The sequence below is a fragment of the Stegostoma tigrinum genome, chromosome 1 (assembly GCF_030684315.1).
Source record: "Stegostoma tigrinum isolate sSteTig4 chromosome 1, sSteTig4.hap1, whole genome shotgun sequence".
Lineage (NCBI taxonomy): Eukaryota > Metazoa > Chordata > Chondrichthyes > Orectolobiformes > Stegostomatidae > Stegostoma > Stegostoma tigrinum.
The window spans coordinates 39,850,994-39,878,814 of NC_081354.1; the positions used below are offsets into that span (position 1 = coordinate 39,850,994).

At 40.4% G+C, this 27,821-nt stretch overlaps 1 protein-coding gene across 7 annotated transcripts in view; it reads right to left on the reverse strand.

Annotated features, from left to right (window-relative positions):
• Positions 1-27,821, reverse strand: part of gria2b (glutamate receptor, ionotropic, AMPA 2b) — a 141,647-nt gene that overhangs the window by 5,870 nt on the left and 107,956 nt on the right. For 6 of the 7 annotated variants that reach the window (XR_007248841.2, XM_059644847.1, XM_048543878.2 and 3 more), the window contains 3 exons: positions 19,690-19,896; positions 18,367-18,737; positions 14,297-14,495 (listed from right to left, as the gene is read on the reverse strand). Coding sequence is in view for 6 of the 7 variants with exons in the window: in XM_059644847.1 (XP_059500830.1) it covers positions 14,297-14,495; positions 18,367-18,737; positions 19,690-19,896 (777 nt within the window). In the remaining variant the exon portion in view is untranslated. Of the gene's footprint in view, positions 1-14,296; positions 14,496-18,366; positions 18,738-18,785; positions 19,469-19,689; positions 19,897-27,821 lie in introns of those variants that run through there. The other variant, XM_048543902.2, reaches the window with a different exon arrangement.

Here is a 27,821-nt window from a genome sequence, read left to right on the forward strand (position 1 = left end):
CCAACTCAAGCCCAAATTGAACATAATCTCCCCACAGGGCCAGAATTAGGAGACCTTAATCACTTACGGGTTCATTGACAGGTCTTAGTGAGAGACCTACATGTGCCCAGCAGGTATACCACCACAACTTTCTGACTTCTTTAGTTCTTTCACACAATCTGGGCATCGCTGGGTAGGCCTGCATTTATTGCACATCCCTAGTTGCCCTAGAAAAGGTGGTGGTGGCCACCTTTTTGAAACACTGCAATCCTTGTGTAGGCAGACCCATGGTGCTGTTAGGGAGGGAGATCCAGGATTTTGATCCAAAAAGAAGAACACGAATGTGTCTCTTACCCCAGAAAAAAACTCCAGAATATCTCTAAGAATGGGTTTTATTTTGAGCTTTCCCAGATTCCTTAACAGTTGCTCAATGCTAGGTATAAAAGATTGGGAGTACCACACACTGCACAACTTTGTCATTTTGTGCATTAAAATCACAATCAGGGTCCTATAAGTAATGAGGAGCCCTGAGGTGCATATCTAAACAGCTTCTTGTATTTTTTTGTCTAATTATTGAATTAGACAGGTAAATGAAAGTCCGAGGTCCCTGGCTGATTTCTCTTTGCCAGTCACATAGATTGCAGGTAAAAAATGGATAACTGGCAGTTGTAAGTTTCTACCCCACTCTTTGATAGATAATTAAATATAGTGATAGCTGACTTTTCCAATTGCTGAGGCTTCATATTTAAGACATGTTTGTTTATAACACCTGTTGTAACACCCACTGAAAGAAACTGTCACCTTTTAAACTGTGACACTTCATTTCTTTGCTTCCCCCCGCAGTTAAGATGTAAAGCTAAGTTATGTCTCACTGTACATACATCAGGCTTAGAAAGGCAACTGGGAGTTGGAACGTGAAGTAACATTGTGGATAAAAAATACAATGAAACATTGGAGGAGAATAAGGAGAAAGGAATGGACTTTATGAGAGGGAAAACAGCAAATGTAAGGCACAGTCAGTTGGATACACAAAATGCATAACTGAAATGCTGTTTACTGGATGTGACAGAATGAGGTTGCAATTTCATGAACAAAAATGCTGCGGAAGCTAGAAATCAGAGATAGAAAAAAAAAATGATGGTACTGCTTAGGCAGTCAAGCAGCATCTTCGGAGAGGGAACCAAATGTTTCAGATCTCTGATCTGTGAGCAGAGTTCTGGCGCAACATCGTCAATCTGAAACAAAAGATAGAATGGGCAGTTAGGGTTTCAGGGCAGTAATTGGAGGGATTTAAAAATGTCAGAACCTCAACGTGATCTTATACCCTTACAGGTTTAAACCAAAAATTTTGCAGGGGTGTGGGAAAAGTCCCATACACTGGTAACCAATTAATTTTAGGATTTTGGTTTTAACATCGGCGCATGCTTGGAGGGCTGAAGGGCCTGTTCCTGTGCTGTAGGTTTCTTTGTTCTATCCAGTGCTTGGATTTACTCAGCAGTCTGGAACTCTCTCAGGTCAACTAGATTAGACTTGTTGCTCATTAGAACTCATTGTTCAACAAAGGGATGAAAAGAGTGAATTGAACATCTTGTGGCTGAAGAGTAGCTTATTCCCCTGCTGTTGTGTCTATTCTTGTTCTTCAGTCATTTACCCTAAATCAATGCCCTTCAATTCTAATGCTTCGGCAATGGGAATGGCACTACCCTACTTATTTGTCTATATGTCTTAAATCCCTATACTTTTTGAACATCCCTATCAAATCTCCTCTCAGGCTTCTCTTAGAAAGATAACCTTTGCTTCTCCACTCTATCCCCAAGTTCCTGATCTCTGGTCCAGGTACAATAGTTCAAAATTGGCAGTGTTGATACTGAGTCCATGCCAGATTTTGGACCCTGCCAGTTTTCAGGCCTCGCAGTTCAAGCCAGGACAGGGAGGTCAACGGTTGCCCCAACCACTCCGGAGAAGAAGAAAAGGCTGGCAATGGGAAGTCAGTAGATAGGCAGCATCAATGTAGCACCTCAGCAAATAAGTCAGTAAGTTACTTTATTAATTTAATTAGAACTAGAATTCATGCATGGCATCTTATAAAAATACCTGGATCTTGGCCATTTCCAATTTTTGGAAAGACAGATTTTAGATAGATTACCCGCACCATGCTCATAAATTTTCACTGAAGGCTTCTTCTAATGCTGTCACTAGAACTGGACACAATACTTTATTTGAGGCCAAATGAGTGTGTTGTAAATTCATTTTGACTTTCTTGCTGTTACATACTTGGTTTCACACTTTGCTGCACTCATTTCATCTGCCACATGGCTACTCATTCCTCCCACCTGTCTGTCTCTTCTCATAATTTTTTCCTATTTTTCCCACAATTCAGAGTACTAATACATTGTGAATGCAAACAAAAATTGCTGGATATACTCAGCAGCTCAACAAAACCCATGGGAGAAAAAATGGATTAAAGTCAGCTGCTGATGAATGGTCATAAACTGAACTTTTGTAAGTAAACTGAACACATTTAGATTCTGGGTTTTTCTAGAGTCTCTTTTCTTCATAAAAATGTTATTTATATTATCACTTAAGTAATAGGATGTTGTGTCTTCTTCCAGTAAAATTAGCTTTCATTGCTTTCAGTGGAGAATTGCCATGCAATATTATCGATGCCTTGCATGTTACCTGGTCTGGCAGCCAGCTAATGTGGTTCATATTGTGCTATTGTGTCACTGGCTTTGATATTGTTGATGTTGTACCACTTGCTGGTGATGCTGTTGGTTTCGTTTCATTGGTTAGTGGCTTTGTAAGTCTTATTGCTGATCCTTTCTGCTTTTCTGTATCTTCAAAATTGAATTCTGCACATACAAAATGTCTCTTTTAAACATTTCAAGCAGGGATTCACCATGTTTATTGATCTGTTGACCTCCTCCTGCCTGTGTGTAGGTGAGTTGCTGTCTTGCTGGTTACCAAGCAAGAATGACTTTCCTTGGAAGTATTGTTTTAGACTTTCTTCAACTCAACAGAAATACAGGCAATTTCGGGACAGTCTTGACATCAGAGACACAATAAGGCAAGGCTTGAATCTTCTTTTGTCTCTCAGCATATTGGGGGGATTCTCTTAACTACCTGGATGCAACTTTCAATAAACCCATGTCCTAAGAAGCAGGGGTAATGATGTTGAACCTGTAATATTCAACAAATTCGTGTTGCTCTATAGAGATTAACTGGGTTCCACTACTACACATCAATTTTTCAAGAGTCCCTTGCTAAGTTAACACAACTTGTACTATTGAGTGGATTGGTGTAGTTTTCAAATCTTTCACTTTCAGAAAAAGCCTGCATTAATAAGTTAAAATACCACTTGATTGTGAGCATAAAATTTAACTCATACAATATGCCATTATCTCACTAGTGCTTTAATGATTATCATATCCTCCTGCTTTGTGTTTCTGTTCTTATGGCATACACTACAATTAGAAAGCATTCTTTTGATGCTTTTGTAAAGGCATATCTGGTACTTTAGGCGATCTGTCCCTGACCTTACAGTTGTCCATTCTCACATCACCATCGTGTGTCTCAAGGAGACTTTTTTGCTGCATCATTTTGCTTATGATTATCCTGGATTCGGCCATCAAAGTGCTAATTTCCAGTGAAATGTCATAATAGAACACTGCTGCTCTATTGCTGGAGGGTTTGCAGCATCTCACCAAGCTATCCTGGGTCACTTGGTAAAAACTATCTGTAACTCTTCATCTTTGCTCGTCTTGTCTCTAACTTGACAAGGTTTCAGCTGCGTTACATTATGTAAGTGATAAATCTTTCTACCTGGATATTTTACATCACGTTACTCCTGTGGCAACAATTGAAATAGGGTATCTACCAGCTTTCTTTCTCTCCTGGCCTGTCATTTAGAAATTGCAACTTTGAGGCTTCAAGAGTAACCCTGCAGTCTTGCTGATGGCCTAAGTAAATTTTTCTGTAGATCTGTTCCAATGGATAATGGTCACTCTTCACTATGAATTTTCTCCCGCAGAGATACGTACAAAATTTCACATGTCCATACATGACTGTCAAAGCTCTTTTTTCTATTGATGTACCTGGTCTCAGGTGCTTTGTGCTTTTGATGCAAATGCTATTGATTTTCTGTCTTGTTCCAGGGTTGCTTCCATTCCTTCTACTTGCAGATTGACAGGCTTCTCTCAGTGGTAGTATGTGACAGGTACAGCAGGCTTGCCATGAGGCCTGAGTTGCATAATATTCCACTGTGATTTTTGAAATTCCTTCCGTGACTGTGCCATTTGGTGTTCAATCATGTTTCTCACTTGCTATGTATTCTAAAATGTGAGATACGAAAGAATTCATGTACTGAATTAAGCCAAGGAAAGGTCTTAACACTTTCTAGTCTTTTGAGGCTGTCATTATTGAGATTGCTGCAACTTCATCATTATTTAGTCTGATTCCATGAGGTGTAAAGACAAATCAAAAGAACTAGCACTCGAACTGTTACATTCACAATATGTTTGTTTGGGTTTAGCATGATTCCAGCTTTCTTTGTTGGTCCATGCCTTTATTTAGACAGCCATGGTCTTTTCTATCTAGACAACAGTTCTAATTATCGACTGTTCTGCTCTCTGCTCCTTTATATCCCTTGCTTTTTTCTCATTCTTAATTCATGTATTCGTCAATCTGTTTGGAAAGTCATTATACAGGTGGAACTTGAACTCAGACCTCATGGAAAGCCAGCTGTACCCAGCATTCTCAGGCAATCTCTCATCTAAATACTCACCCAGACTGAGTACGGTTAACTTCTGAGATCAAGTGAAGCCAGGTATTTTTAGACTAATATGACCAAAGGCATAATATCTAGCAATTTGAATCACAGAAAAATTGATTTGAACACATAACCTCCTCATATGAAGCGAGATGTACTTCTGCATCTCTTGTATCTCTTATCTACTTTCTGCTGGAAAACATCCTGGCCAACATTGAAGCCGAAAGTTAGATACAGCAATTTGTACTCTCTTCAGGATGTCTTGTGTGTTGTTACAAGTGACGTTTTCTCATCAAGATTCATGGCAGACGATTGATTTCTAGCACCAAAAATTGTGGTGGCCTTTCCTCTGGCTAATGCTTTGGGATCCATGCAAATTTGACTCGGAATCTCTCTCACAACAATGGAATTTATCCAATCTGTGCTTCAGCTGCATTCATTGCTCCTATGCTGCAGTGAAGGCTGACTGCAGGAAAATTGAGATCGAAGTGACTTCCAAAAAGTAAAAAATCAGCTTCAAATTGGTGTTTTTAGAGTTAAACCTGTGAGTAAACATTCCTTGTTCAAAGAAAAGTATAAGAATAAACCAATTAACTAAAGACACGTCAATTTTAATATAGATGATGAGAAAGTAATAATCTAGAAAACAGTACCAAATTATAAGCTTATCAAAAAAGTTGAAATATATAGATTAAAAGGAGCAATAATAGGGAAGTTGTACTGAATTGTTTTCTTTTGGGCAGAATAAAGGTGTTTCTCCAGGCTGTGGCAAATGTATCCCTTTCGTCCATATTTTCAAGATGTCTTTTAAATTTTCTTGTTAATTATATTGATACTTCCTCTGGATGTGAGTTTGCTCGCTGAGATGGAAGGTTAGTTTTCAGACGTTTCGTCACCATTCTAGGTAACATCATCAGTGAGCCTCTGACGAAGCGTTGGTGTTATGTCCCGCTTTCTATTTATCTATTTAGGTTTCCTTGGGTTGGTGATGTCATTTCCTGCATTGGTGGTGTCATTTCCTGTTCTTTTTCTCAGGGTATGGTAGATTGGCTCCAAATCAATGTGTTTGTTGATGGAGTTCTGGTTGGAATGCCATGCTTCTAGGAATTCTCATGCATGTCTCTGTTTGGCTTGTCCTAGGATGGATGTGTTGTCCCAATCAAAGTGGTGTCCTTCCTCATGTGTATGTAAGGATATGAGTGATAGTGGGTCTTGTCGTTTTTGGCTAGTTGATGTTCATGTATCCTGGTGGCTAGCTTTCTGCCTGTTTGTCCAATGTAGTGTTTGTCACAGTTCTTGCAAAGTATTTTGTAGATGACGTTCGTTTTGCTTGTTGTCTGTATAGGGTCTTTTAACTTCATTAGCTGCTGTTTTAGTGTGTTGGTGGGTTTGTGGGCCACCCTGATGCCAAGAGTTCTGAGCAGTCTTGCAGTCATTTCAGAAATGTCTTTGATGTAGGGGAGAGTGGTTATGGTTTCTGGGCCCATTTTGTCTGTTTGTTTGGCAGTAACAAACCCAAACAGACAAAACGGGCCCAGAAACCATAACCACTCTCCCCTACATCAAAGATGTTTCCAAAATGACTGCCAGACTACTCAGACCTCTTGGCATCAGGGTAGCCCCCAAACCCACCAACACACTAAAACAGCAGCTAATGAACTTAAAAGACCCTATACAGACAACAAGCAAAACGAACGTCATCTACAAAATACCTTGCAAGAACTGTGACAAACACTACATTGGACAAACAGGCAGAAAGCTAGCCACCAGGATACATGAACATCAACTAGCCACAAAACGACAAGACCCACTATCACTAGTATCACTAGTAACTTCTCAACTCCAAGGTAGCAGAATTACCTCTTTCAGTGATGTAGAATGTGCAGTTAACATTGTGTGTCATTTTGATTTGCTTTACTGCACCAACTCTGCTTTCTTTTTTGTGACTAAATTGAAAGCTAGCCACTTACAATTCAGACAATCCTATCATGAAAAAGGCTTTTTGGTTCATCGAATCCACACCAACCATCTGAAGAGCATCCCATCCAGCCCCCAAACCTAACCCCAGCTCTCCGTCCTATCCCCATAACCCTGTAATTACCATGGCCAATCCACCTAACCTGCACATCTTTGGTCTGTGAGTCGAAACCAGAACACATGGCGAAAACCCATGCAGACACAGGGAAATGTGTTAACTGCACACAGACAGTCACTCAAGACTGTAATCTAATTCTGAGTCCCTAGTGCCATGAGGCAGCAGTGCTAGCTACTGAGTCACTGTGCCGTCCCCCTGAATTGAGTAGACAGCATCTATTTTTATTCTACTCATGGCTTCATGCATTCTGGCAGTGCCAATACTGTTATATTGTGAACTTGTGCTTTCCAATTAAGTGGTTTGGTATCTCAGGACATGGAGAACCCCAAATGAGTTGATCCATCAGCTTTTCATCTTGTTTTTCAATGTAGTTAAGAAATTGTCAACAGACTCCCTGAGTTCCTTCCTCAGGTTTTCAATACCAATCTGCACTTTCATTTAAACTGCTCAAATGCCCCTTCAATACCAACCATTTCCCAATTCAACACAGGCTGGAGCTACACAACCATTTTGTTTCTGCACCATTCTTAATTTTTTTTTACAAATAATTTGACAGTATAAAATGGATGTTGCCTGACCTGCAGTTTTCCCACCATTTCTTCTTTTCCTATGAGATTTCTGGATGATGCAGTATTCTGCTTTTGGATTTCTACAAGTTTTAAGTCAACTGCAAATTTTCAAATGTTTCTCTGTGCAATCAAAATTAATTCATTATTATAATAGAGATCAAGTAAAACCTAATACCAACCCCTGGAGAAACACCTTTATTCTGCCCAAAAGAAAACAATTCAGTACAACTTCCCTACTATTGTTCCCTTTAATCTATATATTTCAACTTTTTTGATAAGCTTATTATTTGGTACTGTTTTCTAGATTATTACTTTCCCACCATCTATATTAAAATTGACATGTCTTTAGTTATTTGGTTTATCCTTACACTTTCCTTTAACAAGGAATGTTTACTCACAGGTTTAACTCTAAAACCACCAATTTGAAGCTGATTTTTTACTTTGTGGAAGTCAATTCATTAGTGGCTTTAGTCACTTCAATCTCAGTTTTCCTGCAGTCAGCGTTCACTGCAGCATAGGAGCAATGAATGCAGCTGAAGCACAGACACCTGACAAGGAGCAACAGGTGCAGCCTTATCAACTATAGAAGCAGCAGGAGCCATACCAACCGATTCAGCACTAGGAGCAGCAACTATTACTGTAACATCAACAAGCACTCAGAGGGATAAAGGTCTAGTTCGCAAAAGGTTGTACCCACAGCAGAGAATACACCAATAAAGAATTACTTTTCTCAATCAGCACTCCTCTGCTGGCTTACAGTATGTTTGTATTTCAGTGAGTCACCAAGGTGAGGCTTTCCTCCATTTTGGTGTGAAGTGGGAGAAATAGAGTGCAGGCCATTGCTGGAGGCTAGCATGGACTTGGTTATCTACCATATTTTATGCTTCAGCCAGTGACCACTGATTCCAAGGAGATGGACATCAGAGCAATTCACTGAGATATCACGGCAATTCTGCTGGAGTTGAACTCCTCAATCTTATTGCACGGGTAGATGTTGCCTTTTGAATTGCTGGCAGAAGCATGCACACTTCCCTTTGCTGCTCCATGAGTGCCCTTTCCAAGGCTGGCTCATAAGGCTTAGCATCCAATTCCAGTTGAACAAAGCCTTGTGTATTTGGCACTCTTTAGAAGGGCTTTCCATTAGTCTTTGTCACCACATTTGCTATACTCAAAAATTCTATTCAGCAAAACTAGCTGAGAAGACGCGGCACAGTGGCTCAGTGGTTAGCACTGCTGCCTCACAGCGCCAGGGGCCCGCATTCAAGTCCATCCTTAGGCGACTGTGTGGAGTTTGCACATTCTCCCCATGTCTTTGTGAACTTTCTCTGGGTGCTCCAGTTTCCTCCCACAGTCCAAATATGTGCAGGCTAGGTGGATTGACCATGCTAAATTGCCCACAATGTTCAGGGGTGTGTAGATTTGGTAGGGGGATAAGTCTGGGTGGGATGCACTGAGGTTTGGTGAGGGCTTGTTGGGCCAAAGGCCCTGTTTCCACACTGTAGCGATTCTATGAATCTATGAAGATTCTATGACATCGCACTTGGTATGTGACCAGCTAGCCACCTTTAATGCAATACCCACTAATCCAAGTTCATCTGCACTTGTGGAGGCTGTATGTAGGTTATGTAATGATGATGGCGTATCTTCATGAAGCTCACCCTCCCCCAAGGGCTTTTGGCCTTGACTCGCCACAGATTCACCATCACTCTAAAGAACCTGTGAGAGATCAAAGATGACTTAGTTCGTACTAAGGGAGGATTCAACCTCAACATGGCATTTCAGTCAGTGCTGAAATCAATCCAACATGATTTGCTGTTAATTTCCAAGGGCCAATGTGATATCTAATACTGTTACCAGGTCTGCAATCCACCCCTACCTTTTCAATGCTGTTACCTAGGATATGATTTCCCCTTTTCAGACTAAATATGGGACCAGTTGTCATTTTTAAAGAACTTGCTGCCCCCAGGGCTGGGAAAACTCACCATATCATATGCGAGTCAGCTCATTAAGTGCTAGCTAGCAAGTGTTGGTGAGCTCCTCAAACCTGTCACACACCTCATCCCAGACTGCAAAAAGCCGCTGGCCAAGTAGAGGCCAGCTGTTTCTGGGTCCTGTGGGCTAGTGGCCAATGCTTACTCTTGAATCGATCCTACGGTGAGACGTCAGATTTCTTCCTTCTGCTTTTCACAAAAAGGAGATCATGGGGGAGACGGGCAGTCAGGAGTTGAGGACATGGGCAGGTGCGTAGGCTACTTTTCAGTAACCACCCCTTTCCCCTCAATCCATGTTTCAGACTGCGCTTGAATTGGGGTAAATGGAAGCACCTCACAACCTGGTGGGTAGGTTGCCCTGTTTACCTGGCCAGGAAACCATACACTTTCGTCACCTACCAGGAAGGCAGGTATTTAAAGATATGTGGGTTGAGGTCCTCACATGAGCAGTAATTGATGACTTATGGGCCTTAATTGCTGGTGACTCAAGGAAACCTTCAAAGGGCCCTAGCATTGTAATCGCCTCACTTTGTATGTGACAAAACGGCGGCAATTATTTCTCCAGCGCTAATATGTACAATTATTTTCCCTTCATACCACCTCCAGGGAGGGGAAAATTGTCTATATAACCTAAAAATCAGCAAGGCATCCTTTTCCAATATAGCCAGGGTGGCTATGGCTGCCCTCACCACCACCTCCACTGCCAACCCTCCACCCCATTCCATACGCTAACCACACCCCCGAACCCCATTTGTCTGCCTCTCCCCAGAGTTGTCCACTTATTTCTGCAATAAGAAAAGGTAGACAGTTATTAGTGTTAAAGCAGGAATGTGTGGATGCAATGGAATGAGAATTAATTGAAGATGGCTGAGAGGGATAGATGCAAATAGCTGTACAATAATGCTGAGTGTGAATATTGAGTATTCAGGTAGAAATTTGAGAAGATGTGAAATAAAAATATACATGTGGAACTAAGATGTGTTCATCAGTGCTGTGCTGAAGAACACCAGTGAAGTCAGGGAGTGGCGTGCCATTCATTTTTTCTGATCTAATGAGGTCAGTATCTGATTCTGTACAAAAGTCCTGGGGATCGCACTCTTGCTGTTGTGAGCTTCCACAACATCCAGCCTTGTCTGGTCAAAACCAAAGTTGCTAGAAAAGCTCAGCAGGTCTGGCAGCGTATGTGGAGGAAAAAACGGAGTTAACATTGTGGGATTGGTAATCCTTCCTCAGAACTGAACTTGTCTGATCAGTTTGGATGGCTGGCTCCTTCCTCCCATCTTGAAGAAATAGCATGTCCTCACTGTCTCCAAAATGAGAGTCAAGGTTGAGCCAGGCAATAAAACATTCCTTCCTGGACTTCAATCCATTCATTTGCCTCCAACCACACTTGCCCAGCTGCTGTTTCTGCTATCAGCTTGTCAATAGCCTTCCTGCCACCTGTGGGTCTGTCAAATACAGATCCATCCATTGATCGACACACACACAGACACATAGGCACACAGACACATCCATTCATTCATGCAGAGGGTCAAGGGCCTCAGAGAAGAAGTCCCAACTGCAAAGAATTTCCAAACAACAGGCAGCAGCTCCTTTGCATTAAGCGGTACCATCAGGAGGCAATGGCTGATACCCATCTAATCCAGGATGAAGTAGGGACTGAAGCATGAGTGAGTAAATGTGAGAAGGAGGTCGGAGGGTAGAGATAGCAGAGGCAAGGGAGAAGGGGATCAACAACAAGGCAATGGAGGTGGCTCTCATCTAGGCCCCTTCTCTGTTTGCTGATGCTAGATCCTTTGGTGAGGCTCTAAGTACTTTTAAGTGAGGTAACCACACATACGCTCTCAAGAATCTCACAAGCAAAAGTTTGCTTTTCATGGTGAGGACCCTGTCCACCATTTCGTTAATACCAGCACCAGTGATGAGGTCCGTTACTGGCCGTATAAGAGCCTCAAATAAAGGGAATTAAATGGTGGTGGGTCAGAGAACTCATCTTAGATATAATCAGGCGGGAGGGTCGAGGCGACAGGTGTCAGAGCCTCACATGCCACCTTCCTATCTGATAAAATCCCACACATCTCCAAATGTGCCATAAGAGAGGACACAAGATTTTGACCTATTCTCCTCACAGATGCTGCTTAACGTGCTGAATGTTTCCAGTTTTTCTGCATTTAGACAATGCTGCAAAGGAAATGATAATCATACAGTATGGAAAAGAGTAATCCTATTGGATTGATAATTATAGGTAATGATGAAACAGAAAGCAATGAAAGAAGAATTTGGTGATGAAAGCCCTGTTTAAGTATATTTCAAATATTCCCAATCTAAATCAAACAGACCAACGAATTGGGATGTGAAGGAACCTGGCATAGGTAATGGCTAATCCACTTAATCATTAAGGTAGTGAAGATTCTTCACTATCAATTAAGTAAACAGATTGGATGAAATCACGCCAATGAAAACACACAATTTTTACCAGATTATTAACATAGTTTCAGATATTAAATCTGGTTTGATCTAAAAAGCAATTGAGAGCTGAGAGAGAAAAATAGCACGCAGGTCAATTTAGGGGATCTGAAACCTGAAGATGAATGTTACAAAAGGAAAGCAAATGTTCTGACAGAATTGGTTATAAAACAAGTCCTGCTTCATGGTCACTGTATAGAGGTAATGAGGCTGAGAAGATTTCAAGGAACATTGTTCTCAGTAGCACTCCAGAGAATGGTCTCTCATGGTCAGTATTGCACTATGTCTGCAAGGGGATGCTTTTAAGGTTCAGCTCAGAGCTCATCATTACTGCTACTGAATGTGCCAGGTGTGCTGGCAATAGTGACCCATTCAAAACTCTGCTGAACTTATCTTTTCACTTAAGTCAACGACAACAAAAATCGCCTCCGGTACAAAATGGGTGTGATCAAATCCTTTCCATGTTCTACTGCATTAATTGGGATGCCATCAGCCCAAATATTCATCCCCTCTCTACCAACTGCTATTGCTGGCCTCAACACCTTTTCACCATTCTGTTATATCCTAAGCACTCCAATGGTAAGCATTCTTACTTGGCACCTAGCTCATCAGGCACCCTCCCTATCTAACACACTAACCACCTAACCAACTGCCAACCTAACCTTATATACGTAGACTTTCACAGCAGCCGTCAAAGTGCCTGGCTGTAATGCTGGACATTTAAGTTCCAAAGCATGGTGCACTGGCTGCTGCGAGACAGGATGCCATTTGATTTCACCCAGCTAATCTACGGGTGATACAAAGATTGTGGAGTTGCTGATAGGAGGATTATCAGAGGATACAGCAGGACATAGATTAGTTTGAGGCATGGGCAGAAAACATGGGAGTTTAATCTGGACAAAGGTGAGGTAATACATTTTGGAAGGTCAAGTACAGGTGGAAATTGTACAGTGAATGGCAGAACCCTTAGGAATAATGAGGGATCTGGATGTGCAGGTCCACAGATAACTGAAGATGGCAGTGCAGACAGATAAGGTAGCAGAAAAGGCCTATGGCATGCTTGCCTTTGTGGAAGGGGCACTGAGAAAATGATAGACAAGTTATGCTGCAGGTTTAAAGATCTTTAGTTAGACCATACTTGGGATAATGCGTACAGTTCTGGTCACAAGACTACCAGAAGGATATGGATGCTTTGATGAGGGTTCAAAAAGGTTTACCAGATTGTTGGCTGAATGGGGGATTTTAGCTATGTTGAAAGGCCGAATACACCAGGTTTGTTTTCACTGGGCTGCAGGAGATTGGGGAGTGACGTGATAGAAGTTTATAAAACCATGAATGGCATGGATAGAGTAGGAAGTATGAGGTTTTATTCCCCAGGGTGGAGGGATCAATTACTAGGCCACACAGGTTCAAGGTGCGAGGGGAAATTTGAAAAGAGATATGCGAGGCAAGTTTTTCACACAGGGGTGGAGAGTACCTGGAATACATTGCCAGAGGAAATGGTGGAAGCAGACACAATAGCAGCATTCAAAAAACACCTGGACGAATACATGAATAGGGAGGGAATGGAGAGATATGAATCCTGTAAGTGAAGACAATTTTAGTCTGGAAGGACAACATGTTGGCACAGACTTGGAGGGCTGAAAGGCCTGTTCCTGTGCTGTATTGTGCTTTTGTTCTCTTGTATTATATTTCTGAAAGAGGCGGGATCTGAATTCACAGCTAGAGATAAAACAGAATTCAGTACAGTTATAAACAAATATGAGCAGAATGGCAATTTGCCTGTGATTGCCCCTCCATGGAATAAGCTGGCCATTATATCTGCCTGTATTATCTTTTCCTGGATGGCACAGTGATGTTTTCTTCTTTTCTAATTTTATTTTCATAAGACAGTACTAGTGCTTCAAAATAGTTGATATCTTTAACACTGATGTCTGTGTTCAGCAGTGAAATGAAGAGAGTTAAAGATGTAAGCTGAAGGTTCCTTTTCTGTACCCCAATAATATGTCAGATTCCCAACGTACTAGTGTGATGTTACCATTTTTCTGCATCAGCTATCTTTACATTTTTTAGTTGTATAGCACTGCATTGCCATTGAAATATGGTTGAAACAGAATTATTATCGCAAAGTATGTAGATAACCTGGGCACAATGTGATTCCATTAATTGTAGGGTGGAAATGACCTGATACAATCTATTTTCACGTGAATTTGGCTGACTGATAAATATTGTTCAAGATACCAACAAAACTCTGCTAAGCTCAATGCATAAATAGAAACTCAGTGATCGTGAACTGAATTATCAAATTCTTTGTATGATCAACGTTATGCTTTAAAAATGTTGATGTGTTCTCAACCTAATCATAGTCAGAATAACTTTTTCACATCAAAAATAAACACAATATAAAGGTAAAAGTAACCTATCTTACCCTAAAGAATTCTTTTGTGGATCCAGCGTCCAAAGTTCCATATGCAATGTCTGTTTGCTTTGCAAGATCCTCTGCACTTTCAATGGGAGATACCATTCGTTCCACGGTCAGGAAAGCAGCTAAGTTAGCCGTGTATGATGATATTATGATCAAGGTAAAGAACCACCACACACCTCCAACAATTCGCCCCGACAAGGATCTAATAACAAGTGTGAAATGGATTTATAAAATTAAGTGAATGCTTTTGTTGGGACAGAATGATCAATTACTTTGCACTGAATTTAGTTACAGGGAAGCGCATGAAGTGCATATTATGGCCATTTGTGAGAGCAATTAAAAATCATTTCATAAATTTTATGTCAATTAGATGATTTGGGAAGATAATGCTTATAATACTTTGAATATTATCAAACCTACACAGCTCTACAGTTCTTTTTTTCAGGAAACAGTATCATTTGGGCTTAATAGACAATAAAAAGTGCATCCCTGCAATAAGACTATTGCTAGCAATATGAGAATATGCCCAATGAAAACAAATTACAAATAGTAGACCTCCACGGTAGATTTGTGTGAATTACTTACATGGTATACAAAATAGAGGCAGAAATGGAATATTTATACTCCATGTACAGATAGGATAGTTTTACACAAAGACCGTCCCAAATGCTTGAATGATTAGTTTCACTTAATCTTAAAAAGACATTTAGAACATTTAAAACAGTTTACACACAGATATGAGAAGCTAAGCATTTCATACATAAAAATGCAAAGGCTCAACATTCAGGAAACAATTTTTGAGGTGAGCTAGAATCAAGGTGAATTATTTACAAAAACACAATATAATTTCTTAAACCCAGGTGCTTAATAAAAGAAACATATCATAAGCATGGGAAACCAATTTATTGCAAACGCATAAGTTTTGTGCATGCAAAACAATTAAGAAATCCAAAATGTTATTTGGAAACAAGTTGATATTTGTATTCTTTCTTTCTTCTCATCTTGCTCGAAAATTGTAGGAAAATTTAAATTTCTTTGAATTGTATTAAGGAGGGTTAAAATAGAGCTAATCTAAGTAAATTCCCACTACTGTTAATTCCATCAAATAATCTAATGGCAACATTGTTTTTTTTTATTTCAGCTGCAATATTTGCGTACATCTTCATTTACCAGAACTTTAAAGATCGCTGGTCCTGTGAGGTACCCGAGCAAATTTTTTGGTACCAAATTATTTTCTTCAGTAGCATTGGACCTATTCTCCAAGTATTCAGTGCCCTTCTCTATTTTGATAGCAATAGAGTCAGGTGGATTACTGATCAATCACTTTAACTTCTACATTGACAAAGATATTTAAGAATCAACAAGTAAAACTAAATCAAAATTTAAAGGAATCATATCAAAGGTTAATGTCTGATAAGCTTACACCTTCTGTCATTTCAGAGCTTCAATGGACTTTTTTTTGAAATGTGCTGGTTTGTTAATTTTGTAGTGCAAAAATGGCCATATTTCATGTGGTAATTCAAAACAGTCAGTGTTGACAGACAATTCAGCAGTGAGGACATCATACTCAAACTGTTCAGATACTTACCTAAAGGAAATAATTCCTCTGGTTGCACATTTAAGAACATGGCAAACATACATTTTCTTCTAAAGGTATTTATACAGTAATAAGACAAAGCAACCAGAGCAATTCTTCCGCCTTCGTGTTCACAAATCTGCACTTTCCAACAAGGATCACTGTATATCTTAAGAGTGGTTGATTTCTCCCTTCTGAAGCCCAAGGAAACTCACCCCCTGCTGAGATCATCTATTCCAGCACAGACCCCGTAGTGGTCTTGGAATCTATGGCTCAGGAAACAACGCAAGATGAATTTAATACTCATCATCAAAATAATTCCTTTTGTAATGCTCACATTAATGTTTCTAATAGTTATGGCCTTTAACTTCTGCTTTTTCAGGTTTTTATAAATCTGAGAGTAATTTTGTGGGATTGCTACCCAGGCTTTACCAGAAGTACAAAATTACATTAAAATAAGAAAATAAAATCTAGCAGCAAAACTTTTTTTGGTGAAAGATAGCTGCAAAGATGAGGATTTTTAAATTTTAACATAATGCACCAGGTTTCAAGAAATTATTAGAAGTTAAGCTTTCCTCACCTGTCAAACCTATAAGAGAGAAAAGGTACAAATATAAATTAAATATGGATTTGTTTACTTTTTAATGAAAACAGTAAGAGTGGTTTAATAATTTTCTACTTCCAAGGAGCTGGATTTTAGCAATCCTCGATTGCACTTTCTAACCTAGGTAAGAAAAATATTACAAAGATTGAACACCCTGTGTGTAAACCATCAGTGGATCTTAGTCACATTGTAGAGGCAGAGGTTGAGTACTGCCCAGAAGCCACTCACCTTGCCTCCTTAGGAAAGGAGGATAGACTGTTGTAGGAGTCATTACCACCTGTGATTACACACTTTTTAATGGTAGAATAAACAGACCTTCGAAGCAGTTGCTCTCTCAATGAACCTTCAATACACTAAGTCTACCATTTTTGTGTTATGAGTAATGTCAATTATAAGACTATGTATAGAATTGATTCTCCAGTATTCCAACTGAACTAAAGCTAGAAAACTCATTACCTGCTTAAGATTTGGACTATGAAAATGGTAAGCATTATTCAAATAAGGTTGACACAAGGGGTTAAGATGAATCCAACAGGTAGCATGACAAACTGTGAGCTCATGATCAATGGTTGATTAAAGTGATTATTCGCCAATTTCCAATTATCACGGTTAGGTGTGACAAATACACTGTTAATAAACTGCAAACAACTTGCTTGTAAGTAATTATTCATTAATCATTCTTTTGCATATGTAAAATAATTAAACATATTTGTTTAACTATGAAAGGGATTGGGGAAAAATACTATTATTTTCACAACGACCAAGATAACTGCCTTTCCTCAAATTGTGCTGCATAATACAATTCATTTCTATCATAAAAACAGTTGTAAATGTGCTTCAAATATTCTAGACTGAATCGAGTATTGTCAGGCTAATGCTGAAAGTGCTGTACTTAGCTATGAATGTGAAAGTTTCTAATCTAATTGATTTATATAGTTTTGCAAACGAAATGAATAAGGTGCTAAACAATCCACAAACAAGACATATTAATTAATGTGTAAATTAATGAAAATTGAAGATGAATAAATAAAATATTGCGAATTTATCACGACTATCAACTATCAAAAATGCATATCTGTTTAAAGCCTTTACTTGATGCAACGAATAACAGTGTTGTTCACAATAAATGTGTAAGGTTGAAGAATTTCAACTGACCGTAGTTGAGATAGATAAAGCTGCATATGCATTTTAAAAGGAACATAAATTTTCAAAAAGTAGAAAAGCAAAGATGATTATGTCTGCCCACAATGTTATCTCAAATAAATATTTCTAGCATATTTGATGTTTAGCGATGAATTTCAATGTAAGATCTCAGCTGTCTCAGTTAAACCTCTGTCAATAAATTAATTTCAGAGCCAGGAACCTATTAAAACTAATTACTGTACTGGTTATCCCCTTTTTAAAGTTTTTTCAAAATCATGTTAATGTTATAAGAAACAACTGTATGGATGGATGGGTGATGATCTAACAAGGCTGGAAATTCTTACCATTTGTCATTGTTCCTCCCATTGGCTTCTGTTAGGTACACATAACCATTGATTGTAAAATGGAAATATGCAGCAAAAACACGGTACCCCTCCAAGAGGACTAAATAATGACTGTAGCCTTATGCATTTTACAGTCTCAGCAGCATGGTGCATATTAGTTCAAGCAGAAATACATGAATGATATTACAAGATATTATATCATTTGTGTACTTCTTTGATCTGAATAAAACATACATTTTTCATTATTTTCCCATTTTTACAGCCAATACATTCAAATAAATTTTCACGTTATTCCTTTTCTCCTTTTTGTATAGGGAAAATGTCTGGTTTAAGTGCAAATATATATCCACCATGGCATCGGATAGGGACCGAAAATGCACAAAGCTAAAATGCTTGAGTGACCAACCTTGGCGAAATATCGCATCCTTGCTGCATAAAGGCACCCAGAGAAAACCAGAGACTATTAAATATCCCAAATTCATTTGTTTGGTCGTTACTTTGTGTTTCCCGTCCATCTTCGTATTCCTCAGTGTGCCACTCATATGGACTAAATCTGCTGACCAGGAATAAAACTACGCTGACCCCAATGTAAGCGAAGACAATGCACATCCAGATTTCATAAGCTAATGGATCTAGAAAGGAAAATACTCCTGGCTTTGACTTCTGGGGCTTCTTTATCATGATGGATATCCCAAGGCTCATGAAGGGCTTTGAAAAGTCGATCACCTCTTCTCTTACCAACGTTATTGTCAATGGAGCTACTGCAATATCTGCTTTCTGCAGAGACAAAACACAGGTGGAGAAAAAAGATGAATTTAATATCATTATTAGTAGGTGAGAATGTAATAGATTGATAATGTACTTTTAACCAAGTAAAAGTAATGTTCAAACACTGGCATTTTCAGTCCAATTTTGTCATTGACATAATTACTCAACACTGGTGAAGATTCACCAAAAGAAATCTTCTGTACCTTATTAATGCTTCTATGTCTTTCCTATTGTAATTATAAATATAATTATGCTCAATTATTGTTACAATATTGAGGGTAGTTGTTCCAAGGCTATTGCTTCGAAATATTAGTCAAGGCAGGGCTATAGTTTAATTAAAACATAATGTAGTAATACCATAAAGTCACAACTACCTCATTATTTAAAATTACTACGATGATAAACTCAGTGCCCTCTTATGGCTATACTTCATTTATTAATTTAAGTATGAATATGAACACTTCTTAATCATATGGAAACTGTTATGACTGGAGAGATACTGTTTGTTTACAATGATTCCATGCAAAAAGATCTGATCCAATATTAAAAAGGAAATGTTATTCAACAAATATTGCCAAGTGCAGACCATTAGCAACATTTTATTTAAAGGTTGGCATTTGTGCAACCAAACCTGCAATGTGAAAATAGTTTACATTCATCTTTCATTAAATGTATCTTGTTACTTTAGGAAATGTAATTATCCATCATCATCACTCATGATTTCCTTGATTCCTTCATATCTGGAAATAACAGAACAGAGTATCTTACTTATATGTAGTCAAGATACAAGTAAACATTGACATTTCCATAGGTTCTCACAATAGATATATTGCCTTTGTGTCAAAATCAGCATCATAACTTTATTGTCTTCTTGGCAACCATCCATTGTGTATTAAAGGCATGTGTACTTCAATCATTGACTGAGCTGGAATAAAATAATTTAAATTATTTGTTACCTTACCCCATAGACCAGCTCTCCCACCATTCCATTCCAAACTTTTGTTTCCCCATCCCTAGCGCCGTACTTCCCATCAGGCACTATGGATAGTTTGTACTTAAAGCCACAATGTTTGGCTATTTCCGCAGCTAGATCAACACAATAGCCTTCGTACTGGTCATTTCCTTCGAATTGTTCATAATTTTTCTTCAGCATAACGTAGGGTGATTCCTATGGTAGAAAGTTTGCATCATAAAACACAATCTGTTTTAAGGTCAATTTCAAGTTATACAACATTCTCTGAAAATGTGACATTCTTTGCCTCAGCTATTCTTGGTCTAGCAGAAAAAAGTGCATAATAATTTGAATTTCTTCTGAGCCTGTGGTAGAATTTATGAGGTCCATTTGATGCTTCACCTAGATGGCACAGCAAAAGATAAAAGTTTACTGTGGAGCTGGAAACACACAGCAGGTCAGGCAACATCTGAGGAGCAGGAAAGTAAACTTTTGAGGCTGAGACCTTTGTCAGAACTGGGGAGGGGGAGGGGGAGGGGGAAAGGAGCTCAGATATTGATAGAGGGAGGTTGTGGGGCTGGGGAGAGTGGAAATGAGATGGAAATAGGTGGATACCGGTAGGGAGTTATTCTGGGTGGAGCAGATAGGTAAGGCAGAAGATGGACAGGTTGGGGGTGGAGAGATTTTGAAGCTGGTGAAGTCAATAATTAGGCCATTGAGTTGTAAACTTCCAAGGTGAAATGTGAGGTGTTATTCTTCCAGTTTATGTTTGGCCTTACTCTGACAGTGGATGAGACCAAGATGGACATGTAAGCAGAGGAGTGGGAGGAGGAGTTAAAGTGGATGGCAACTGGAAGGTCAGTCGGTTGGTACGTGCCAAAGTGCAGATGCTCCGCAAACAAATCCCAGAGTCTGTTTTTGGTCTCCCTGATATAGAGGAGATTACATTGGGAGCAACGTTTACAGTACATGAGGTTAGATGAAGTGCAAGTGAATCTCTGCCAGATTTGAAGGATTGTCTGGGGCCTTGGACAAAAGAGAGAGAGGAGTTATAGGGGCAGGTATAGCACCTCCTGCGGTTGCAGGGAAAAGTACTAGATATGGTGGGGGGGTTGGTGGGGAATGTGGAGCTGATGGGGGAGTCGTGGAATGGACAGTCTCTGTGGAAAGTAAACAGGGATAGGGAGGGAAGTATCCATTTGGTGGTGGTGTCTGATTGTAGGTGATGGAAATGTTGGAGGATGATGCGGGGTATTTGAAGGTTGGTGAAGTGGTATGTGAAGACTAAAGGGACTCTATCCTTATTGTTTTTGGGGGGAGAGGGTTTGAGGGGACAAGTGCAGGAACAAGAGGAGATGCAGTTGAGGGCATCCTTAATAACAGAGGAGGGGAAGCTATGGTCTCTAAAGTAGGAGGATATCTGGGTAGTCCCACATGCTCTTAATCTAATTTCATTCAATCATTCCAAATACAATAGAGATTCACCTGCACTTCATATAATCTCATCTATTGTATCCATTTCACCCCCATGTAGTCTCTTCTAAATGGGGGAGGCTAAACACAAACTCAGGACATGTTTGCAGAACATCAGCACTCTGCATGTACCAACCAACATGACCTTCTGGTTGTCATGCACTTTAACTTCCCCTCCCACTCCCCTGGTGATATGTCCATCCTTGGTCTCCTCCACTGTCAGAGTGAGACCAAACATAAACTGGAGGAACAACACGTCATATTTCACCTTAGGAGTTTACAGCTCAATGGCCTGAATATTGACCTAACTAGCTTCAAATCTCTCCACCCTCAACCCTCAATCTGTCCATCTTCTGCCTCACCTATCTGCTCCACCCTTCCCACTGATCAACCACAACAACCTACATCCACCTATCTCCATCTCACTTATCCTTACTCCAGCTCCACCTCATTCCTTCTATTTATTTCTGGGCTCCCCTCCCCCTCCCCAGTCCTGATGAAAGGTTTTGGCCTGAAACGTTGACTTTCGCTCTCCTCAGATGCTGCCTGGTGGGCTCTGCTTTATCAGCTCCACGTGTATTGACTCGAGCTTCCAGCATCTGTAGTCTTTACTATCTCCATAGAAGTTAATTGTCTGGGAAAACATGGATACAAACTCTATTTTCTTTTTCATGGTTTATCACGTTAGTTGTGCAATGAATTGTTGCCAAAAACATCATTAATATTACTGTTCATACACGGCACGGTGGCTCGGCAGTTGCACCAGGGACCCGGTCCACCCTCGGGTCACTATCTGTGTGGAGTTTGCACATTCTCCCCATGTCTTTGTGGGTTTCTGCCTGGTGCTCCGGTTTCCTCGCACAGTCCAGAGATATGCAGGTTAGGTAGATTGGCCATGCTAAATGGACCATGATGTCCGGGGATGAAAGTTAGGTGGATTAACCATGGGAAATGCATGGTTATAGTGATACAGTATGGGGATGGGTCTGGGTGGAATGCTCTTTGGAGGGTTGATGTGAACTTGTTGGGCTGAATGGCCTACTTCCACACTATAGGGGTTCTATGAACACAATAATCTCAAAAGTAGCATCTACATCTATGAGTTACCACTAAAATTGCTACAAATGGTTATTATTGTTTGAATGTTATCTAAAGATGTCCTTGCTGTTAATTTTCAAATTTTAAAACCTTCTATCTGGTTACCCCTTCATCCTCTGACATTTAAATGAAAACAAACTAAGTTTGTCCAATATCTCATTATCACTAAAATCCTCCAAATTATCCTATAAACCATTTTTGCACCCTGTCCAAAGCCTCCACATTCTTCTGGTAGTGTGGTAACCAGAACTGTATCCAATATTCCAAATGTGGCCAAACTAGTGTTCTAAAAAGCTGAAACATGACTTGCCAATTTTTATACTCTATGTCCCGACTGATGAAGACAAGCATGCCACGTGCCTTCTTGACCACCTTATCCACTTGAATTGCCACTTTCAGGGAGCTGTCAACCTGTACACCTGGATCCACCTCTGTGTGTTGATGCTACTAAGGGTTCTGCCATATACTGTACACTTCCCTCCTGCATGAGATCTTCCAAAATGTATCACCCTGCATTTGTATAGATTGAACTCCATCTGCCATTGCTCTTCCCAAGTCTCGAGTCAATTTATACGCTACTGCATCATTTAGCAACCCTCCTCACTATCCACAGCTCCTTCAATCTTTGTGTCACCCACAAACTTATTAATCAGCCACATACTTTCTTCTTCAAATCACAATAATATTACAAACAACAGGGGTTCTAATACTAGATAACAAAGTGTGGAGCTGGATGAACACAGCAGGCCAAGTAGCATCTCAGGAGCACCAAAGCTGAAGTTTCGGGCCTAGACCCCAATGAAGGGTCTAGGCCCGAAATGTCAGCTTTTGTGCTCCTGAGATGCTGCTTGGCCTGCTGTGTTCATCCAGCTCCACACTTTGTTATCTTGGATTCTCCGGGATCTGCAGTTCCCATTATCACATCAGGGGTTCTAATACTGATCCCTGCAGAACACCATGTGCTCAAATCTCCCATCAGAAACACACTCTTCCACTCCTACTCTCTGTCTTCCATGACTAAGCCAGATCTGTCTCTGCCGTACTAGCACACTGCGGATCCCATGCAACTTCATCTTCTGTAAAACCTGCTCCAAGGGACCTTGTCAAAGGCCTTGCTAAATCAGTGAACAGATCTCCCCTGATTCCCATTGACTCCAGTTTTGCTCAGGCTCCCTGATGCCACACTTGGTCAAATACAGCCTTCATGTCAAGGGCAGTTACTCTCACATCACCTTTGTATTTCAGCTCTTTTGCTCACGTTTGAACCAATTTTGCGCCGAGATCAGAAGCTGAGTGCTCCTCATGGAATTATGGTGCAAGTTAGTAAATAGGTTATTGCTAATCAAGTGCTGCTGATAGCACAAATGATGACATTTCCTGTCACATTATTAAATATCAAGAGAAGATAGATTTCAATTCTGTAGACTCTGAGCCTGGTGCTGCATTTGAGGTCCTGGTCTTCAATCACACCCTTCCTTAGGTGACCAGAGGCTGCGCTGGCACACTGAATATGAGGTTAAAGCACAACATCAATGCCTATGCTTGTTGACAGTTGGCTCCAGGGGTAAGGAAATAGTTCACATTGCCCAAGGCCTCATTGTGGATTTGTTAACTGTGTGTGTGGTCTAGCAAGCGTGGTATGGCAAGGGCAGGTTGATGGAGAACCTTTGTCTTCAGAATGTTTTATCTTCTATCTTTTTCTGTCTTCTGTGCTCAAATAAACCTCATTGAATGTGTTGACGGTGGCTTGGAGCCCGGCACACTGGAATGTGCACAGATACAAGCACCACCTCTCTGCTATAGTTGAATGGCAGAGGCTGAGCTGATCTTGGATCTGGCTTGTAGGCAAATGAGTCTGAACAGGCTCCCAAGATAACGAAGTGTGGAGCTGGATGAACACAGCAGGCCAAGCAGCATCTCAGGAGCACAAAAGCTGACGTTTCGGGCCTAGACCCCAATGAAGGGTCTAGGCCCGAAATGTCAGCTTTTGTGCTCCTGAGATGCTGCTTGGCCTGCTGTGTTCATCCAGCTCCACACTTTGTTATCTTGGATTCTCCGGGATCTGCAGTTCCCATTATCACATCAGGGGTTCTAATACTGATCCCTGCAGAACCTTTTTTTGTAGATTAAGTCCATTCCAGCAGGGTAAAGGTGAGCATTGTGATAAGGAATTTTGAGAAGAGTGCTAGTGTTCAATCCAAAAGTAAAGGTTGATCTTATGCTTAGCTTGCTTGTCCTCATGGATCTGGTGGGAACAGGACAGGAGATAAACTACTGGGGACAGTTGAAATGAAGGACATTCACAAAGCCATGTTGACTGCCTGTTTGCACTGGGATTTTAAGTGCCCTACTATAACCCCTTTAATGTGGGGTGGCACGGTGGCTCAGTGGTTAGCACTGCAGCCTTACAGCGCCAGGGACCCGGGTACAATTCCCGCCTCAGGCCACTGACTGTGTGGAGTTTGCACATTCTTCCCATGTCTGCGTGGGTTTCCTCTGGGTGCTCCAGTTTCCTCCCACAGTCCAAAGATGTGCAGGTTAGGTGGATTGGCCATGCTAAGTTGCCTGTAGTGTTCAGGGGTGTGTGGGTTAAAGGGGGATGGGTCTGAGTGGGATGCTTCAAGGGGTGGTGTGGACTTGTTGGGCCGAAGGGCTTGTTTCCACACTGTAGGGAATCTAGTCTAATCTCTCTGTGCATCAGTTTTCCCCAGGGCTTTTCTATTTACCATACAGTTTGCTCTTGAATTGGATCTTCCAAAATGCATCACCTCACACTTGCTTGGATTGAACTCCATCTGCCATTTCCCCACCCAACTCTCCAATCTATCTATATTCTGCTACATTCTCCGACAGTCCCCTTCACTGTCTGCTACTCCACCAATCTTAGTGTCATCTGCAACATTGTTACTGCACCGTTCCTATTTCTGAGCTCTGCTCATATTGCCTCACTGCGGAAGTCCTCCATTGTACCCTTCTTCGGCACAGAGGTGATATCCTCTTTGAGATATATCTTAGATACACCTAAAAGTATCTGCAATCAAAGAGTTGGTTGCTTTCGAGAGATGAGCAATATTTAGTCATTACATTTTCCTTCATCTGTGGGCCGTCTGAAGTGGCTGCTTATCTCTCACATGGATGTAACTTAATACGGTCCAACAATGGCAAAGACAGTAAAGCAGACGTTTTAAAAGTTCAAGTGAATACATACTTATTCAGATAAATTTAAGATTATCGACAATGATTTGTCACCCTAGCTATCTAGATGCCTTTTGTAAGTTCATTCTTCCTCTCCCTTTCAGTACGTCTAAGTTCAGTCCCCCAACATCTGCAGCTGGACTAATAAGAACCTGTTCTATTGGCTTGCAAAATGTTGGCAGTTGTCTCTCGTGGCATTTGGACGTGGTATTGGCAGACTCCTCCATCCTTTAATCCAGTTTATCAATTGCATCTGCTGTGCAAGAGACAATGTAATGATGCGCTCACCACTTTTGTTCCAAAGTCTAATCTAGAAAGAACATCCACCAAGGCAAAAGCCTTTGTGCTGATGGAGGGCTCAACTGAAAGCCTGTTAGTACATCCTTGAGAATTGAGTAGGTTCCTCCTCAAAGTGGAGGTGAAGCTGAGGATCTCTGGTACTGGTCTCATTTTCGCTGAATTTCACTGCTAGTTATCTAAGAGGAAGTAAAGCTGATGCAGGTTAAAAATGAATTAGCACTGTTGGTAATGTGAGTGCTGTGCAGAACAGCACAATGAACCTCACAGGCTTGGTTGGACATTGTTCCATGGCCCTTGTGAGTAGCTGTGTTCTTCTTCAGCCAGATCAAAGTTTCTCTGTTCATATAGAGTGAAGAACCTGATATCTGTCACTTCCACCTTCCTCAACTGCTCATCCTGACCATCTCAGCCTGGTGTGGATTAATATTTCCTGTAAAGAGACACAGGGAGGGATTGAGTATCGTGGAAGTGTTTGGAAGAATGGTTAATATTGTTGCAGGAGCAGGAGATTTACTAAGGTATCACCAGTGAGTGGGCAGGAAGTGTAATGGGTAGGATTGATTAGTAGCTTGGAAGAATGAGGTGGGTAAGATGCTGCAAATAATACTTGGAGTTATTTTCTGCCTTGATGAGTGTTGCATGCAGTGATAGAATTAGAGTAAATTGCGGCCCTTTGGGGGCGAGTTCAAAAGCAGGAGATGGAGGCACTTGTTCTTGTGGAACACAGCAGATCATTGATGTATCCCTTTGACGTCTGTATAGTTCTTCTTTACACATGTATAACACAGGCCTGGGCTGCTATCTCAGTCCAGGCTAGCTGGTTCTGGTAACGTGGCCTCCTTGAGAGGACAAAGCATATTTAGAGAATGCCATCCTTTCTACTACTCAATCCACAAATACTTTCAGTTCAGTGAAACAGGATGACCAATTTCTTTTCTGGGTCATGTCCTCAGTGATATCAGCTGAGTTCCACAGTATAAGGATCAACTCCTGGCTGGCATCTTCTGAAGTAATGTGCAGGTGGGCTTTAAATATGGTGCCACTAATGTGGACGTCACAGGCTTCCAGCAGTGGTGAGCACTTCTACCTTCCCGATTGTGTGAAAGAAAAGATGTTGCAGAGCTCAGATGCATAATCAGTGAGGTGAAACACGCACAAAGTCGTTCCAAGCAATGGCAGGTTGGGGCCACGAATTTCACTCAACACAACATTGAACTCAAAATGGTAAAATTCAGCCCTTTGTATTTTTCTCCTAATCCAGAATTAATTGTTAGTATGGCTTTACAGGCAATACTTATTTAATGTAAAACATGGCTTGACAAATGCAAGGCAAGGAAAAGCAAAATAAATATATGTTGCCCCTCAGCATATAAAAAATATTCATCTAAATTTTAGATGTAGAAATTTCCTCCCATTCACTATAAATATTTCATATTATGAAAGTATATGAAGTAAACTGCTTTCTGATATGCTATGGAGTTCCACAATCCACTGACAAAATGCACTTCTCCTCAGAATGAGATTGATACAGCCACTACTTTTTCCTCATGCAGAAGCACATTCTTCCAACATGGTGGTGCTTCATCCAGTTCCATAACAAAAAAGTGGCAGGACTAAGAATGTGGTGTTTGAATTTCAACCTGATGAGTGATTTGACATGTCATCCAGATTAATATTCAAAGAAAGCACAGAAATAATGAAAAGAAATGTCTACAGTCTCAACTGATGATTTTAGGACTGAGTTATCCATTCTGTGCATAAACCATAAGGCTAATTTTGAGTCAGTAATTTAATATTCACTTCTTTTACTCATTCCAAGTAAAAGCTTTACAAGTCCTTGAAGATTGATTGGTATTAATTTCTGTTTGATGAATTAAATTCTACACTGACTTTTGTTCCTTTTGACTAGGTTCAAAATGAAAGAGTCAGATTTTTAATTTGCTGCCTGAGCATAAAACAGAGAATGCAAGTCCACAAATTAAACTGTCAATGTTTCAATTACGTTATAGAAGTAAAATAATAATACAATTTATTGGCAGTGCAAGATTTTCGTTTTTGAAGATACTGAACTCTAA